Source organism: Lycorma delicatula, chromosome 6 (assembly GCF_047948215.1).
Source record: "Lycorma delicatula isolate Av1 chromosome 6, ASM4794821v1, whole genome shotgun sequence".
Lineage (NCBI taxonomy): Eukaryota > Metazoa > Arthropoda > Insecta > Hemiptera > Fulgoridae > Lycorma > Lycorma delicatula.
Window position 1 is genome coordinate 126141424 of NC_134460.1, and position 18758 is coordinate 126160181.

The following is an 18758-nucleotide window of genomic DNA, read 5'->3' on the forward strand; positions in this document are numbered from 1 at the left end:
AGTACGATGGTTGGAGCAACATCCGTAATGAAGGTATTTTCAATTTCATGATCTCCACATCAATACCTCCGAAGGCAGTCTTCGCTAAGTTTGTGAATACAGCAGAAAACAGACATGACACCAACTACCTCGTTTCTCAAGCTCAAGACGTCCTAGACGAGTATGGAGGTTTGGTACTGATTGGAGATAACGCAAGAAATTTACAGAAAGCTTTTCAAATCGTCCAAGAGACAACGCACCACATTTCATCGTTCCCTTTGATTACCTTGATCATATGCTATATTTAACTAGTGGGGACATCCTTTCCACTACGACAGCGTTTACTTTGATTAAATGTGCAATTAATATCTAGAACGATAAAAATAACCAAAGGTTCGGTGCTATTTTGGAAAAGATAAACAAAAACCACATATTGAAACTTCTTGATAAAACTCGTTGGTAGTCAGATTTGCATCGCTTAGAAACTTTAGACAATAGTAAAAATTAGCGGTGAACAAAGATATCGAGAACCTACTAAATAACACCATAAAGAGGTAAAAACTATTGTTTTAAATGACGAGGGTTTTTGGGTTCTTGTAGAAAAAATAATTTCATTGTTAAAACCAATAAGGAATCCAGTTCTTGTTCTATAAACCGACAAATACTTAATTCATAAAGTGCGTGGTATGTTAAAGAATAGAAAAGAAGATCTTATTGTGTTTTTTTTATTATTTTTTTTTTTTTACCAAACAACTTCCTCTCAAGTGTGGAACAAACAATTTACAGAAAGATTTTCATGAAAGAATGAAGAGATCTGTACGCCTAATTCATTTCAGCTGATTTATATAATCTAGCCGCCCAGGAGTCAAACTGCACAGTCGAGAAGTTAATCAACGGAATGAAGTTCATCGACCAAATAGCCCAAAAATGACTTCGAATCTGTTATGGCGGGATTAGCAGTATACAGAAGCAAGAAAGATAGTATCTGGGCTAAAGATTTGCTACGGAGGTCAGTAGAAAACATGGCCCCCATAGAGTGGTGGATAGGACAGGTGTGCGGTACTGACCTAAGTAGCTAGTCGCATTTTATCATTTCCAGCAACATCAGCGGCATCTGGGAGGAACTTCAGTCGTTTCGGTTTTATCCACAGTAAAAAAAGAAACCGTCAAACAACGGAAAGGGTTGAGAAAATCATATTGCGGCAATAATTATTATCTTCGGATAGATCCCGATTGTGTTTCTCAGGGGGACTTCAAAAGCCACTACTTTACAATTGTCACCTTCTCAAACAGGTGAAGAGGAAGGAAGTGGAGAGGAAGATGACGATGAAGAAGAAGGCGTAAAGAGTAGTGTTAGTGAACATTGAATTTTGTAATTAATATTAAAATATTGTATTAATTATAGTTAATAAAGCAATTCGTACGGTTTTTTACTTTTAAATATGAGAATTATAGTAAAAAACCTGGTTGCATTACATTTAAGTTAGTATACATTTGTCCTTTTAGAACTTAGCAACCAGGGCACACAGTAATGGTAAAACTGTGCATTTGTATCTATATTTTTTTGCCGGTAGATATTTTTAGAGGAAAGAGGAAGATCTGAAATATAAATTCCCACTAAAAATAAGTGATTGCCAAAATTCCCGGAGACCGGAATTTCTTCCGACAAAAAGTTCCCAGAGATCTGGACCGGTGACGGAAATTTACCCATTACTGACTCAGGTTAATCCACGAACACCCTAAACTTGAGATCATTTCAAGAAAAAGAGTCGTACATTGACATCTGAAGAATATGCCGACCTTGGAACATCTGCTCTGAAAATATCTCTCGAACCATCGCCATAGATTTTCTGGCAGTGTGGGCTGTTGTCCCGCGTCCTATTGGAACAACACAAATTGACTCCAAGGCGACGCAGTTGAGGAGAAAGGAATTATTATAACATTGTTATGTAAAAGCGACTGTCACCGCCCATTCTTCCTTTTAAAAAAATAAGGGCCTACGATTCCTGACTTTCCACAGCACATCAGACACGTATACTGTGAAGAGGGCGCATATGAAGCTGCTGAAGACTAAAATCAGGTCAGTAACGAAAATTTTGTTTGATTATTGTGCCCGATAATGAAACTACGCTTCGTCACTCATTAGTAGAACCATTTATCGGTAAATAAGTTAAGAAAATTTTCACAGAATATCGCTCAATTTGTTGTATCATGCTCACTTATCTCTTTATCAGTAAAATTTTATACGGTTGAAAGTTAAAATCTTTGAAGAATTCTTCTGAAACAACTGTGAAATGACAAAAAAAACAGCTTTCTATTTGAGCACTTTCTATTATTACTAGGTAGTAATAACTGACAGGTCAGGTACCTACCTGACCTGTCAGTACTTCGACGAGTTCTCACATGGTGTGAATAAGAACTGGTTTGTTTTTCGTTACAGAAACAATATATCGAACTTTTTTATCTTCAATTTTATCGTATTGCTGCTAAGTTTGGCACTATGACGTGAAATATTAAAATGTCGACGGTTGCAATTGCGGTTATAACCGAAACACCATTAATAATCGTAGTTACAACCGAAATACCATTTAAAAAATATGTTTCCACTACTAATTCATGGTGTATGTTAGCCCACTTTTCCATTGTTACGAAATGAAATCCGGTATAAAATAAATTAGTCCGATTCCCGTCTACACGTCAAGAGTTGCCTTAAAAAATCGTTGCCACGTATTTTGCTTTAAAAATCGTTAAGTTTCCATAATTACTCTGTACAAGTGACCGCGCGCGCGCGCACAACACAAATATATACATAATTCCTTAATTCGTAACTAATTTAATTTCAATTTCTCAAATTTATATTTAAAATGTATATAATCTTATTATGATTATAGTACCAATATACTCGTTTTATTATCGACCAATAGATTGTAACAGGAGCACAGTATTTTATTTTCTATCATTCACCAAATACGTATTTTATAGTTCTCTTTTATTTTAATATTATTTATTAAATCATTTATACAAAAAAGTTTTAATGAAGCAGAAATCTCTATGAAATTATAAATATTAAAGAAAAAATAACAGTGGTAAATACAAGAAATTAATTTTATTATGTATTTGGCCTTTTCGGTGCAGGGAATTAAATTATGGAAGCTCTTGGCTTACAGGAACTTTTATTATTTTCAACAAGTATTAAAAAACCAAACTCTGTCTTTATAAATAAACTTAATAAAGTTAAATACTTATTGCATAAAAAAGTGAAAATTTCATACTAAATAAAGAATTGAAGAGTGAAGTAAAAGGCTACATTTGCCTTGGTATTTTCCTTTTCCTGCCCAGTTCCAATAATAAAAAAAAAAAACAGATTACTTTGGCTCCATGTCAAAATGTAACTTACTTAATAAGGGCTTTTTATTTAGAAATTTCGATAAAAACAAATTTTTCATTGGGATTATCCAAAAAATATTCTTTAAAATTAGTTTTATCTTGAATTTAAATAGTGATTGCCATAAGACTGTATTTTGCATGTCATTTAAATTACAGACATCAGGAAAAAATCCTTGAAGTATGGATAAGATGTTAACAAAGGCTTTCTTTCATTCATAAAAATGAACTTGCCAATTCCTATATTCTAGAATTAAATGCATTTTTAATAGAGAGGTGTTTTATTACTTCTTGTATAAAAAAAAAGAAACACTTCAGAAACTGGAAAGGCAACACAGTATGCTTTGAGACTGTACAAGAATACACTTCATTTACATTCATACAATATAGCATACAATATAGGTACATACAATACAAGGTACATAAAGGTACAATTCCTATATTCTAGAATTAAATGCATTTTTAATAGAGAGGTGTTTTATTACTTCTTGTATAAAAAAAAAGAAACACTTCAGAAACTGGAAAGGCAACACAGTATGCTTTGAGACTGTACAAGAGTACACTTCATTTACATTCATACAATATACATTCATACAATATAGGTACATACAATACAAGGTACATAAAACCAATACAAGGTACATAAAGGTACAATTCCTATATTCTAGAATTAAATCCATTTTTAATAGAGAGGTGTTTTATTACTTCTTGTATAAAAAAAAAACACTTCAGAAACTGGAAAGGCAACACAGTATGCTTTGAGACTGTACAAGAGTACACTTCATTTACATTCATACAATATACATTCATACAATATAGCATACAATATAGGTATTTACATTCATACAATATAGCAATACCTTATGGTGGTTTTGTAGGCTAAACAGAAAAAGTAGTAGTATGGTCTGTTAAAAGTAATGGTTAAAACAAAAGGTAAATGCTGTTCATTTTCAACACTGTTTTCAGTATACCAATAATATTTTAGATAAACTTTTATTTTTATTTTAGAGGAATTATGAAGCTGTTTTAATAGATCTATTAACTGATTAGGATAGCCTTTAATTCAAACTGCAAACTACATGAAGACATCTAATTAATATAAATCGAATCCATATTGTTTATTTTGACTTTTTTTAGGGGTGAAAATTGCAATTCCTTGAGCCAGATACTTTATAGATTTGATTAAATCCCCGATTCTATAAAGCTCCATAACTAGTTAAAATTCCTTTGATTTCAGATTAATTTTATATTTTTTAGCATCTATAGATCTTTATTTATTTATTTATTTATTTATTTTTAGATTCTAATCCAACTTATTGTTTTTGTTTGATTTTATTAAAATAAAATTAAAACAAAAATAAAAAAGTAAAAAAAAAATATTTTAATATATATTTTTCTAATATAAATATAATAAAAAACTTATATTTATTTTTATTGTTTATTTTGTTTGTATTTACTTGGGTTTTTCTTTTCAAGGATTAATTCTAATAGCAATGAATCTCTTACAGTCTAAAAAATATTTGATGCTTATCTATTTTAGTGCTTTCTGTAATTTATGTTTTCTACGTGTGCATCAGTAATTTAAAAACTAAGAAAGAGTTTAACAATTTTTAAAAAAATCTCTATTAAAAAAAAATGATGTGAAAGCGTCTTAATTAGTGAAAAACATTAGTAAATGAATGTAACATATGTGATCTATTTTAGTTTTCGTTTTAGTAATAGATCAGTTTTTTTGGTATAAGATCAATTATTTCGGGTGCACTGTAACCCACGTTTGAAAATAGTTATGAAAAATATTAAATGGCCGTCTTTTCAGTACTAAAATTTAGTAATTAAATTATCAAAATTTATTTTAAATTTCTTCTTAAAAAAATTATAAACAATTATTTTACATAATTTTCATTGCCAAATGTCACAGATAATAAAATCTTTGAATAATCACTGAAAAAACATAATTTTTGTTTCCTAATATGCGATACATGATTTTAATCTGTTTTTTTATGCCAATAACCAATATGAACTCAGAATCTTACTATCACCCACCATTTTTGAAAAACTTTTAAATTTTAATTAAAGGATTTTTTCATTTTTCAACATGTAGTTAGCATTTTAAGCTCCTATACTATATTTTGTAAGCACATTTTTTATTGTTTAACTTTGTTAACATAATTTTTAAGCTATAAATAAACAATATTAAACAAAAAATTAAATCATATCATAATCACATATTATAACATCATATCTAATACTGAAGAGTTAGCCTTCATGGGCAGATTAATCATGTCTGTGCAGGTCAAAACATGTAGCTGAAAAAACAGCTGTTTTGTTTTTATTAAGCACTGTATTTAGGAATGAATTAATTTTTTCAGTCTTATTGCTGTTTTAAGTTTGTTAAAAGTGCAGTATAATAATACCTTGAAATTGTGTAAATGATGTGGATGCCTTTTTTTATGTATGTGGTGAGTTTACCATAAAATCAAATAGAAAAGGCATTACACTTACAACTAAAAAAGCATATCATTTGTACTTTCAGTACAAAATTGGTGATCAGGATAAGATATGGGCTCGTCATATAGTATGCACTAATTTTTCTGTATATTTAAGAGGATGGCGGAAAGGTACATGGAAGGCTTTGCCATTTGGTGTACCTATGGTTTGGCATGAATCAAAGGATCATGTAACCGATAGTTACTTTTGTTTAACAAGTGTATCTGGAATCTCTAAAAAATCTAAACATACTGTAAAATATCCTTCATTCCAATCTACAATCAGGCCTATACCTTACAGTAAAATTATTTCAGTTTCTGAGCTACCTGTGAATGTATGTTTCAAAAACAGCAATGAAGAATCAGGCAGTACTGAAGAAGAAAACAATGATTTTGATTTTGAATTATCTTCCAATAGCCACATCTTATATCACAAGATGAATTAAATGACTTGGTTAAGGGTTTAAATTTATTAAAAAATCAAACTGAACTGTTACGAGCAAGATTGCAAGGTGGAATTTATTTTTTAAAAAATGAAAAATTTTAGGCTTTCGAAGCCGACAAAAATAACTTTCTCAGTACCTTATTGATGAAAATAATTTGGTTTATTTCACAAATGTTGATGAGCTTATGTTGGACATAGGGCAATTTCATAAACTTGAAGACTGGTGCCTTTTCATTGATTCGTCCAAGTATAGTTTAAAAGTGGATCTACTACACAAAAGTAACACATATCCTTCGATACCAATCAATTGTGGTATTAATTTGAAAGAGACATACAATGTGATGAAGGACATTCTTGAAAAAATAAACTATAAAAAACATAGCTGGAACATATGTGGTGATTTGAAAATTATAGCTATTTTGTTAGGCATGCAGTTAGGTTATACACGTGTTTTCGTTGCGAATGGTACAGCCAAACTAGGGATAAACATTATGTTACCAGATAGTGGAAGAAACGAGACAACTTAACCCCAAATGGGAAAAATTTATTCATGACCACTAGTTGAACCCAAAAAAAATTTTTACCCTTTCCATGTGAAGCTAGGACTAATAAAAATTTTGTAAAAGCAATGAAGAGGGATAGTCCTGGATTTTTGTACTTCAGGCAGAAATTTCCAAATGTAAGTGAAGGAATGTAAGTGAAATAAGAGAGATGGTCAAATATGATTTATTTAACTCAATGTTAAATAATGTAAAAAGTGCAGATTGGACTTCTTTCAAAGACGTTTGCAAAAGTTTTCTCAGCAAATAAAAATCGGACAATTATCATGATATTATTAATCACTTCATACAGAACTATGGGATGTAATATGTCTTTGAAAATACATTTTTCCTCTAGTCACATCTGGATTTTTTCCCAGACAACCTCAGCGACATAAGTGATAAACATGGTGAACATTTCCACCAAGACATTTCAGTGATAGAAAGCCACTATAAAGGGAAATGGAATACTAACAAGCTAGCCAATTACTGTTGGACATTAATTCAAAATGTGCCTGAGGCTATTTATAAAAGAAAAGCATCAACAAAATCAATCCAACACAGGTAAGGCCATGCCAAGTTATAAATTTTACAGATTTTAACTATTTTCCCTTAATTTTTTTGGAGCGTAATTTATTGAAAACTAAGGTTGACAGAAAAATTGTATTTATAGATCTCTAATGTAAGCAAAAGAGCAACTCAACAAATGGTATCACACTTAGAGAAATATTAAAAGATTTTTTTTTGTCTACCAGTGAAATTAAATCAATGACAACACAAAGTGTTGTCATCACAAGTTCACTTCAGAATCACAAGTTACACTTAACATTCACCTCCCTGAAAGATTAATTCACTAACTACCCTATCATAATAAAAAAGCCGGTAAAAATTAAACCAATGACATCACACATTCAGCCTTCAATATTGCCAATTATACTTAACATTGACCACCCTCAAATATTACTTCAGTAACTACCCAATCAGAAGAGGAGAGCCGATAAAAATTAAACCAATGACAACACACATTATTCTTTCAATATGGCAAATTACACTTAACATTCTCTACCATCACAGATTACTTCACTATCTAATCTGTATAGGAAATCCAATAAAAATTAAACCAATGACAACAAATATTCAACTTTCAATATCGCAGATAACAACTAACATTCACCGCCCAAACACATCATTTCAATAACTCTCTAATCAGTATAATAATGCTGATAAATATTAAACAAATGACAACACACATTCACCCTCCTTTTTCGCTTATTACACATAATATTCACTATTCTTAGATATTACTTCAATAACTATCTATACAGAACAGGAAGTCAATAAAAATTAAACCAATGACAACACACATTCTCCCTTCAAAATCCCAGATAACACTTAACATTCATCACCCTAACAGATTATTTCCATAACTCTCTAATCAGTATAGGAAAGCTGATAAAAATAATATTTAATTACAGATGATTACTACTAAATAAAAATCACTACTGGTGATTTCCATATTTTTCATGGCATTCATTTTTGCTTCCTTGTGCGAAGCAAAGGAGGTATTGTAATCGCAAAAAATCTTGGTTTTTAGATTTCAACAGAAATATGCATTTTGATTATACCTGAATTCATTTCGACGTGACGTCTTAATGTATGTATGTATCTCGCGTAACTCAAACACGATTAGCCGTAGGATGTTGAAATTCTGAATTTCAGACTGTTGTTACATCTTGTTGTACACCTTCCATTTTGATTGCAATTGACTTGACTAAAAATGTCCAAAAAAGCCCAAAATTAAAAGAATTTGGATTTTGGAAGTTTCTTAACTGCAGTAATAAACCCTCATTGGGAGCTTTTCAACGATATATCATAAAAGGGGTACTTATTTTCATTGGTTTCAGAATTATAGCCAAATAAAATGTTAATTAATTAAATATTTGGATCTTACAAGGGGAAGGCACATCGGTTCAAATCCAGCTTGATTTCCTTTTCTTTCAACTCTTTTTTTTAATTTAAATATACTACTTTATTAATAACTATTAATGTCTGATTGTAAATAAAAATGACAATAAATGATAATTCAATAATAAAAATAAAAAAAAAAATTATAATTTATTAGTGAAATAAAATTTTATCTGCTTTTCATTTTAAAAAAAAATGTATATGTAATTTAATAGGTGTACAAGGAAGTCATGTGTCTGCATCAGATATTTTTTATTTTGTACTTGAAATACAACTAGTTGTGTTTTTATTGCAAGCTCTTAGGGAATTCTTATTAAGCTGTGTACGAAATCTACTTTTTTTAGTTAATTTTTAATTTATACTTCAAAACAAGAAATTTCAATCAGATAGTACAATCTAAATTTTAAAAACTATTAAATTTATCACTCAGATGTTACTATTTTTTTTCATGGGTTGATTTGCTATTTTTGTAAATTTTAGTTAAGAAATCGATTTTCTTTCTTAGCAAAAATTAAACCGTTATTTTAATGCTGTGTACTCTTTGTTCATTTTAATAAATTTAAAAATCAAATACTTCCCGCCTTATGGGTAGTAGACTGGGTAATGTGTAGTACCAACTGGTTGCATAAATCGTTTCATGCTTTGATAGGAGAGAAACAAGCACTGATCATCATCTATTTGAAAAATGCTTATGTAGTTTCTTTCAGTGTTCTGTTTATCTGAAACATTCTGAATAAATATTCCGTTATAAAGTATTTCACAAAATCGTTTTTTGTTAATTTTTTATTGTAAAATGTAGAAAATTTAATAACTATAATAGTCATTAACCTAAAAAAACAGGCTCTTTATGTAGTTTATAAATATTTCAATAACTTAAATTTCAAATTATTTTTCCGTGTTGTCATAATTCATTTTATATATTAAGTAATCATAACCAAAAACTTAAGGGTAGTACCCGTGGATTTACATCTACGGTATGTAAAGTAGTTGTTTATATTGATGAAACGTTAATTGTTGTAATGCCATTGTAGCATTATGAAAATATTATTTACAAAACAGTATGGTTATTATGCTGTGATTTCTGGATTGTGCGCGGCTTGGGGAAGCATTTGTGGCAAGTTATCAGGAAATTTTAGTTACGAATTGTCGTTGAATAATGTAAGAACTGGTGATTTTTAGGATTTTAAATTTTGTTTTGACAGAAATGTTGGCAACAATTTTGGTTCTGCTGTGCAGAAATTAAGCCCCCAGGTTTTTTACTTGAATTTTAGTTTCTTGTTCAAAAGTACTAAAATCTTATTTACGAAATTATTTTTGCTTTTTGGCTCCTTATTTTTTTGAGAACGGTTTAACTTGTAATAATGCAATTTTGGGATTGATAACATTCAATTTTAAAACATTATGATAAAATAGTGCATTTTGGAAGAATTGGACATGGAAAAAAATGTTTTTTTCTCCTGCCTTACATAGTCTTCATAGCTGTTATTTGTCATTACTATTGAAATTTTCATGCTCACTTTTATGCAAAAATGAATTGTTTTAAAATCAAAATTAGTTTTATTTCACGTAAATAAATCTGATTCTTTTTTATTGCAGGTTGGGCAGTTATTTTTAAAATCAATTTTTATATTAATGATGCTAACGAGTAATGCAGCTGTGTGGACTTATTATGTCAAAGCACTTCAAGCATCTTCTACTAGTTTAGTACCAACAATTATAAGTACTGCTTCTAATTATATAGTCAGTGTAAGTCTATCATTAGTAATTTCTCAAAGGGTGATCTACATTAGTGCATCCTAAATGATGTATTCTTGTAGTAATGTATTTCTTGAGAATATTTAAATTTTAAAATTATTTAAAATCTCTTTTCTAAAAGTAGGCAAACCGGGCATAGGAAAAAAATCTTTAGCAGTAATTTTGAAATACATTCTTTTTATTATTTGTGCCGCTGATTCTGTATTCTTCACTTTATTATCCAAAGATTAAATATTCAGTTCCTTACTGTGTTAGTCTGATGAAATCAGATGTGGAACTCTCTGTTGCAATTTCGTTTCAGCTCTTATTGCTGGTTATTGTTATGTTTTCTTTGGTTAAATTTTGTAGCCTAATTGATATTAACAATTATTATTATAACTGGTTATTTATAATTGTATTTTGAGTTATTAGAAAGCTGGACATATAGACTCTTTGTTTAGTCACCAAACAAGAAACAGATGCCCTTAGATACTGAAGCAGATTTACATGTTGTCAGCATGAATGTAAAAAACAAAAATAAAGTACCAAAAAAAAAGAAGGAAAAAAATAATGGATTTTTATGCTTTTTGGTGGGCTGAGGGGAAGAAGGATTTAGAAAAGGGTGAATGATACAGAAAATGTCAAACTGGCCATGATGGAACTGACATAAAACAAAAAAAACTTTTTCCCAGAGTAGTTTTTAAGGCTTTTTCCAGTCAAAATATGTATAACATCCCTAACTCCCAGCAGTTAGATTAATTTGAGTTAAGGTAGTTTTTAACATAGAAATAATAATGATAATCATTAGAAGGTTGTCTGCCATGAGGTGGTAGGTCTTTTGCACCATGCCAATCTTTATTCTCTGCTTTTTTTCGACTAAACTTTTCAGTTCTTGGTAACTATTTCTTTTTAGCTTTTCTAACAGTTTCTAGTTTTTCTTTACACTTTTTAAATAAAACTACTCTGATAGTACGGGGATACTTTTATTCACTTTTCAAGTGAATTCAATTTTATTCACAAATGAAAAAATCTGATGTGGACACCACATGACTTCCTTGTATCTTATTAAATTACACATACACATTTTTTGCTGCACTTCATTTAAACTTATTTCTTTTGAAAGTGAGATACGATCCTCCAATTCTTTAATAAAGTGCACAGTTATACAATTGCATTATGGGGGACACCACATCACATTTTTTGTGGTGTCCGTGTTAGCACTTTATATTTTTTTATATTAATTTTGTTTCACATCGCTCAGATAGTTATGTAGTGTAAGTAAGAACGTGTCTGATCTGTAACCACGCACACATTGGTTCGAATCAGACTTCATGTACATATATTTTTTTAACTTTCTTTTTAAATTTGAAATGTTTGAATTACAATTAAAAGTACATAAAATTTTATTTCACTAATAAGTGATTTTTTCCATATTTTGCTATTTATTTAATTGTTCTTTATTGTACTTTTTTTTACAATCATTGGTTAATAATTATTAATAAATCATTAAATTTAAATTAAAAAAAAAAAGTTAAAGAAAATATATATATGAAGTCTGATTCAAACTAATGTGCCTTCCCCTTGTAAGATCCAAATATTTCATTAATTAAAATTTTATTTTGCTATAACTCTGGAACCAATGAAAATAAGTATAACTTATGATGTATCATAAGTTATATATTATAAGTTATGGCTTATTACTCCAGTTAAGAAAAAGTAAAAAATCCAATTTTCTTTTAATTTGGGTTTTTTGTACATTTTTGGTCAAGCCAATTGCAATCAAAAGGGAGGTGCACAACTAGATGTTACAACAGACCTAAATCCAAAATTTCAACATCCTATGGCTAATTGTTTTTGAGTTATGCAAGATACATATGTACGTACAGACGTCACGCCGAAACTAGTCAAAACGGATATTTCCGTTGAAATCTGAAAACCAACATTTTTCGCGATCACAAGGAATTTTTTATTTCATACAAAGAAGTAAAAATTCATATAACCTCTCTTCTAGTTTTGAAGGCTCTTGAGAGGAGGTTACATCCTTCAAAATCATATAATTTGGTTAATATACAGTATGTTACAAAATGAATATCAGGGTTTTAGAGCTATGTAAACATTGATTAATTATACATGAAATGAAAGAGCAACTCTGTCAGTTTTAGCTATGTGCAAACTCATAACCTGTTTGCTGTATCTTCTGCCTGAAAGGACTAGAAGTAAAGATGGGTACCCCTCTAACAAAATGTGTTCTGTGTTTTGCAGTTTGCAAAGTATGACTTTGTAATTACTGTTCAACATGCATTCAGTTATGACCCCACTAGTGACTAACATTCATAGATTGTATAATTTGAAACCACTGGTTATTTTTGTAAAGGGAAGAGTACAGGATGATCGAATTTGTCCAAAGACAATTTTGAACATGTAACAGATTTTTTGTGTGTAGTACTAGGAAATCTTTCCTCGATAGCAATACAAACCACAGAAGAACTTTATTTAGCAACAAGATGTTGCACCTCGCTGGCATAACGCTGTATGTGATTGATTGAATGTAATTCTCCCTGACCACTGGATTGGTTGCTGGGGACCAGATGACAGGACTTGTTTGCCGTGGCCTCAATGTTCACCCTATTTGACTCCATGCGTTTTTTCTGAGGTTTATTAAGGATCAAGAGTATGTGCCACCATTATCAGCCGACCTACCCAACTTGAGACAGGATGAACCAACTGTTGCATCAATTACTTAAGACTTGCTGATTAAATTATTGGATGAACTCATTTATTGGCTGGATGTGTACTGTGTGACGAATGGTGCTCACATTGAACACTTATAAGAAAATCTATTTGAGTGTTATTTCATTTCATGTATAATTTATCAATGTGAGTAAAATATAATAAATATTACATAAGTTTAAAACTAATATCCATTTTGTAATGCACGGTAGAATAACTTTCTACTATGTGCTCTTAAAATTACTGCTGTTAATCATAGCAGCACTAAAACAATTGAGGAGAGAACGAAGACCCTCATTTTTTGAGATATTAATGAAATGTATTTTAAAATAAAATAAATTTTGTGTAGAAGGTTTGTTGTAGAATCAGAAATACTCCACTATGTATGACCTTATCATGTGTATTCATGTATTGTTTTAAAAGAATATTATTTTTTTGTGGAATGAATTGTAATACATTTACACTAGTAAATTTGTTACATATTAATATAATGTATTTTTTACCTTTTAAAATTACATTAATGTGTGTAACTTTTTAAATTGTTTTATGTGGTTTGATGAAAGATGTTATATATAATTATAAAAATCAGAGTTGCATGTACAAAAGGCAAAAATAATACATGTATTTTCATTTCTAATGTGTATGTATTTGAAATACAAAATATATGTTATTTAGAAGAAAAACATCCTGTGCACAGTCACTGATAATATGGTCTGTCCTTCATAACATCCACTGACATTACTACAGTTCGCATAAATCAAATCTGTCATAACTTCTATGTTACAGTTACTATAACTTCAAGGCATGTATTTGCTACAGGTATTTATTTGCATTGTCATCAAGCTTATACTACTGTCTTAAGTAGACATCTTATAAAGCATCTAAGGATTATTGAAACCTCACTGAAGTGAGGATATCAATGGCTTGGGTGCAGACTTTAAGTATCACATTTAGCAACAGAAGTTCTGAAATTTATAATTTATCTTATTGAACTAATTTAATATTATACCTTACAGCTCACCAGATTTATCCTGTATTTGGCAATATTAGTCATCTAATTCTGCTTCAAACCTTAAGGATTCCCTCTTAATACCTATTCAATTTTCTCTTTGGCTACTACAATTTTTTCTGGACAATATTAAGATTGTAAACTGTGTACTACTCACTGCTGGAGAAATTCCTGCTTACATTGTATCCGATGAGGTTCATATACAACATCATCTTGAGTGATAACACATTTTAGCCATTAGAGATCTCTAACCCATCAGTGGTAATAGTTTCTGGTGATAGTTTAGTAAATGTGTTTCTGTTGTTTCACAAACTCTAAGGGTATTTGGAGATCTATATTCAAGTGGTTTTGTTTTCTGTTTATACCTCTGTCTATTTCTGATCACTTCATTTCTATTCTTATCTCTAATCTTAACCAGCAAATATATCAAGGATATGGTACATGCTGAGTTTGCATTGAATTAAAATGTGTTCTGTTTTATAAGTGCTGCTGATTTTAACAGTGAAACTCTTTACACTAAAATGTATATGTACTATGGGATTGAATTCTCTTACTTTTTAAAACTTTTCATATTATTACATTATTAATTTTCATATCTTTCACCTCCAAATATTTCACGACAGACTGTTGCCCTCTCACTCAATCCCACTTTCAATTACATGATACTTCCTTATCTGTTTAGCAGATTCCAAACGGATCTTATTATCTTGATGACATTTCTGTTATGTGTGGCATACCTAGTAAGTTGTACTGACTTCCCCTGAAAGGGTTACCCAGACAGCATTGTTTTGAAAGTTTTAATGAAACTAGCTTATTCTCTGCAGTTATTAACATTACTTAGAAAAATATTAAGCTCTTCCTATTTTTAGAATTATATGTTATATAATTATAATTATCATGTTTAGACCTTTATTTCTTCCATGAACCATTTTTTTTTTCTGTCAAAAGCACAAAATTTTGTATACTAATATTTACTTTTTATTCGTACAATATCCTCACAACTGCTGCTACCTACAGTAATAGGCTAGCCCCTTATAGAGGATCTCTTTTAATGATTGTATAAAATGTAAAGTTGTAGAAGATAGTAGAAGACTGCTTCCATCTTTTTATTCATTCATTTCTGTCTCTCATTAGATAGGAACTAGTTATTTTATAAGGTTTCACCACAATACAACTTTACTCTTTTTTGTATTCTTTTAATTCCCTTTCTGTTACACACAGTTTTTACTTACTATATAATTTTTTTTTCATTTTCAGGCTCTTGCTGGTTTTCTTATATTTAAAGAGCAGTTGTCATTTCTGTGGTGCTGCGGTATGTTTCTAGTCATATCTGGTCTGGCTCTTGTTACAGAGTCTGAATGTAAGGAAAATAATATTGTTAATAAAACAAAAAAAGAATAATAAATTAACATTATTTTAAAATTTGTTTTCATTTTACAATGATTGTATCCTGTATCCTGTTTATAATATGCTATTTATTTTATTATGACTGTCATAGGGGGAGTTGGCAATCAAAACTTTATACATAAAAAGTAATGGACATGATTGTATTAAATACCAAAAATTCATCAGCAGAACAAATAAGAGGGATATGATGCAGTGGCTTTATTTTTGCAATATGCTGGTTTTTTTTTTATTCAGTTTTTGGAAATTTGGGTTACCGACAATGTACATCATTATATAAATTTTTAAAACTTATGTTGTAGGAAAGTGTTTGTATAAAACAACTTAGGCAATATAAACAAGTGCTCCAATTACCACTTGTGGTAGCTGCACTGTTATATTTTCAATGGTGGTAGTTGTAATACAATTTACCTCACAAAATGTACCTAAAGATTTTTTTTTCTTGATATCACCACAGAACCTTATTTATTTACAAATTATTATTTTGTCATAGTACAGTAATTACTAACATGAATATTTTATTATGCTAAGACCATACTAGCGGTACTAAACATGCAAAAGCAGTTCTAACACAATTTATTTTTTTAAATAAGGATTCAGCAATTCATGACCTGCACTTTTGATTGTCAAGTCATTTAGAGGAAGTATTTCTATTTCTCTTTACTTTAATGATCAGCTCCAGCAATAGCAATATCATATCCATGACATTGTTTCATATTTATTTACTCTATGCATCATGTAAGTTGTTTCAGTCATTTTAATAATGCCAGTCATAGACAAAGTGAATAGTTATTTTAAAAAAGTTTTTAAACCATTTAGTTAAATTATGATCTTTTATATCTAAAAAATAACTAAATCCTCTGAATCTTCGACTTCAAAAATCAGCTGTTAAACAACTGATTTACAAAATAGAAAAAAAAACAGATTATGAGATAAAAAGTAGATGTGTTAAATGCATATTAATTATTTTAATATAAACACATTAAAATAAATAGATTAAACAAGTGCTAAATAATTTAAAATTCAGAACCTGCTACTGAAAATTATTTTGAGCACATATTTATGTACACGTTGACTAGAATGCAGATAAAGTGAGCTTCTTGTTTTGTTTTTAATTAATGTTCTTTAAAAATTCATCAACAGAATAATATTGCTTCTGCAAAAGAAAATCTTTTAAATAAATCAGAGGGAAGATTTTACAAGTGGTTTGACAGTTTATTAAAAATTGCAACGAAAGCACAATAAGGCCTTTTCTCATCAGCTGAAGTATTGTATGGTGTTAAACAAAAACAGTTTGGTAAAGGTGGATATTGTTATTTTCCAAAAATAAGTGACCTTTCTTTTTAGCTAAGGCTGTGCATTCATAAACCTAAACACAATGTTTAAGTTAATCTACACGATTCATACTTGGAAGCCAGATAATTATCTGTCAGCCCATTTTTGTATCTTAAAAACTTGTTCTGATTTTTTGAGAAAGCTGCAAGAGATTAGATTACACTGTGTATTAGAATAGAGGCATAATAATTATGACAAGCATAGAGTTTTATTAAGGCACTTCAGAGAAAAACAGTAGGCTTGATTGTATTACAAGCTGATAATCGCATGAGAGCTTGTTGTTCAATAAAACCACCAGAAATTTTGCTTTATGGACAACAGAAATATTAATGATATCATTAATGGGAATTCTACACATGCTTAACCATGTTATCTCTACCTGAGAAGTACAATGCAATGGTTTTATCCCTATTTAAAGTTATGTATTTATGTCCGTCCAGTGAATTATTTCTTGAAGATGCTATCATACAATTTTCAATTCCTTTTAAATAATTATTCTCAGATATAGTTAAGAGTTGTGTCATCTGCAAAAAGGTTTATAATGAATGAATGGCTCAAGATTTTGAGGTAGTTCATAAATAAACTATACTAAAAGCAAGCGACAAGGTACAATTACCCTGCACTTCATGTTCTATATCTTGAATTTCAGACCTAAATGTTACATGTGCATTCCATTCAAAAGATGAAATTTCAATGTCACTTTACTGTGGTTTTTGACTTATAAAGATTTTAAAATGGAAAATCAAAAGATTATGTATTCCTGTAGCAGCAAGGGTAATGTTTTGAATTTGTACCAATATTCTCTTGTGTTTACATTTTAGTTTGACCAATTTAATATTTAAAGTTAATTATATGAGGTTAGTGAGCATATAAAGTTCAGTACACGGAGTCGTTAGTTAAATAACCAAACCTTAACCTTGACGTACTCTTTACTTAACAGTATGGGAGTACGTAAGTTTTTGATTTTAAAACCTTTATAAGCCAATAAAAAGTAAAAAAAAATTCGACATCTTTATTTATTATTATTATTACTACAAAAAAAAGACGGTCAAATTTCAAAATTACAGTGCAATAACACTTTTTTTCTTGTTTATTGATAAAAGTTTTCCAAGACTGACTTTTGACTGCATCATATTTCTAAATAATTGTCCAATTTTTCCTAAACTCTTGCTAAAAGTTTGTTAATACAGAATACTTTTTAAAGCATACCTTAAAAAAAGAAAATTTAAAAGCCAATTTTTCATAATCTTTTCAAATACTTTAGAAAATACAGACATTTGCATAGAAATGTACAATGCTTGTACAGTTATGTATACTCGCATAATTACATGTAAAAGTATGCTACATAAAATACTCGCCAACCACATGGAATCACAGTGACCTAAGGTGTCTACATATACACATAAGAGATCCTTTTCCGACTAACATATCTAAACAGTAAAGAAACTACTGGAATAAATAGATATCATGAATATACAAAATATAGTTGAAATTTAGACCCAGTTTTAATTGCTGCCTAAATGTATTCTTAACTGTCAGCAGTTTCACTTGAACCCAACAACTGCAATAGTCGGTGATGAAGTCCACCATACGTAACTAAATGAAAACATTTTTTTCCTGATTGTTATAGTGTGCCATTAAATAAATTCAGATTTTCATAATTTGAGCAGAAAGTCTAAAGACAAAATATATTTTATAAGGGCTAGTAGGTAATAGCGACAACTAATAGCCCCAAGTAGTCACACTTT

General features: G+C 29.8%; 1 protein-coding gene across 2 annotated transcripts in view; it reads left to right on the forward strand.

Moving 5' to 3' along the window:
* LOC142326203 (transmembrane protein 42) overlaps positions 1–15693 on the forward strand; it is a 136319-nt gene extending 120626 nt beyond the window's left edge. Inside the window, exons 1-3 of one of the 2 annotated variants that reach the window (XM_075368486.1) lie at positions 9703–9956; positions 10395–10544; positions 15529–15693. In XM_075368486.1, the coding sequence (XP_075224601.1) occupies positions 9834–9956; positions 10395–10544; positions 15529–15672 (417 nt within the window). In that variant the 5' untranslated portion in view covers positions 9703–9833 and the 3' untranslated portion in view covers positions 15673–15693. Of the gene's footprint in view, positions 1–9702; positions 9957–10394; positions 10545–15528 lie in introns of those variants that run through there. The other variant, XM_075368487.1, reaches the window with a different exon arrangement.
* The last annotated feature ends 3065 nt before the right edge of the window (positions 15694–18758 follow it).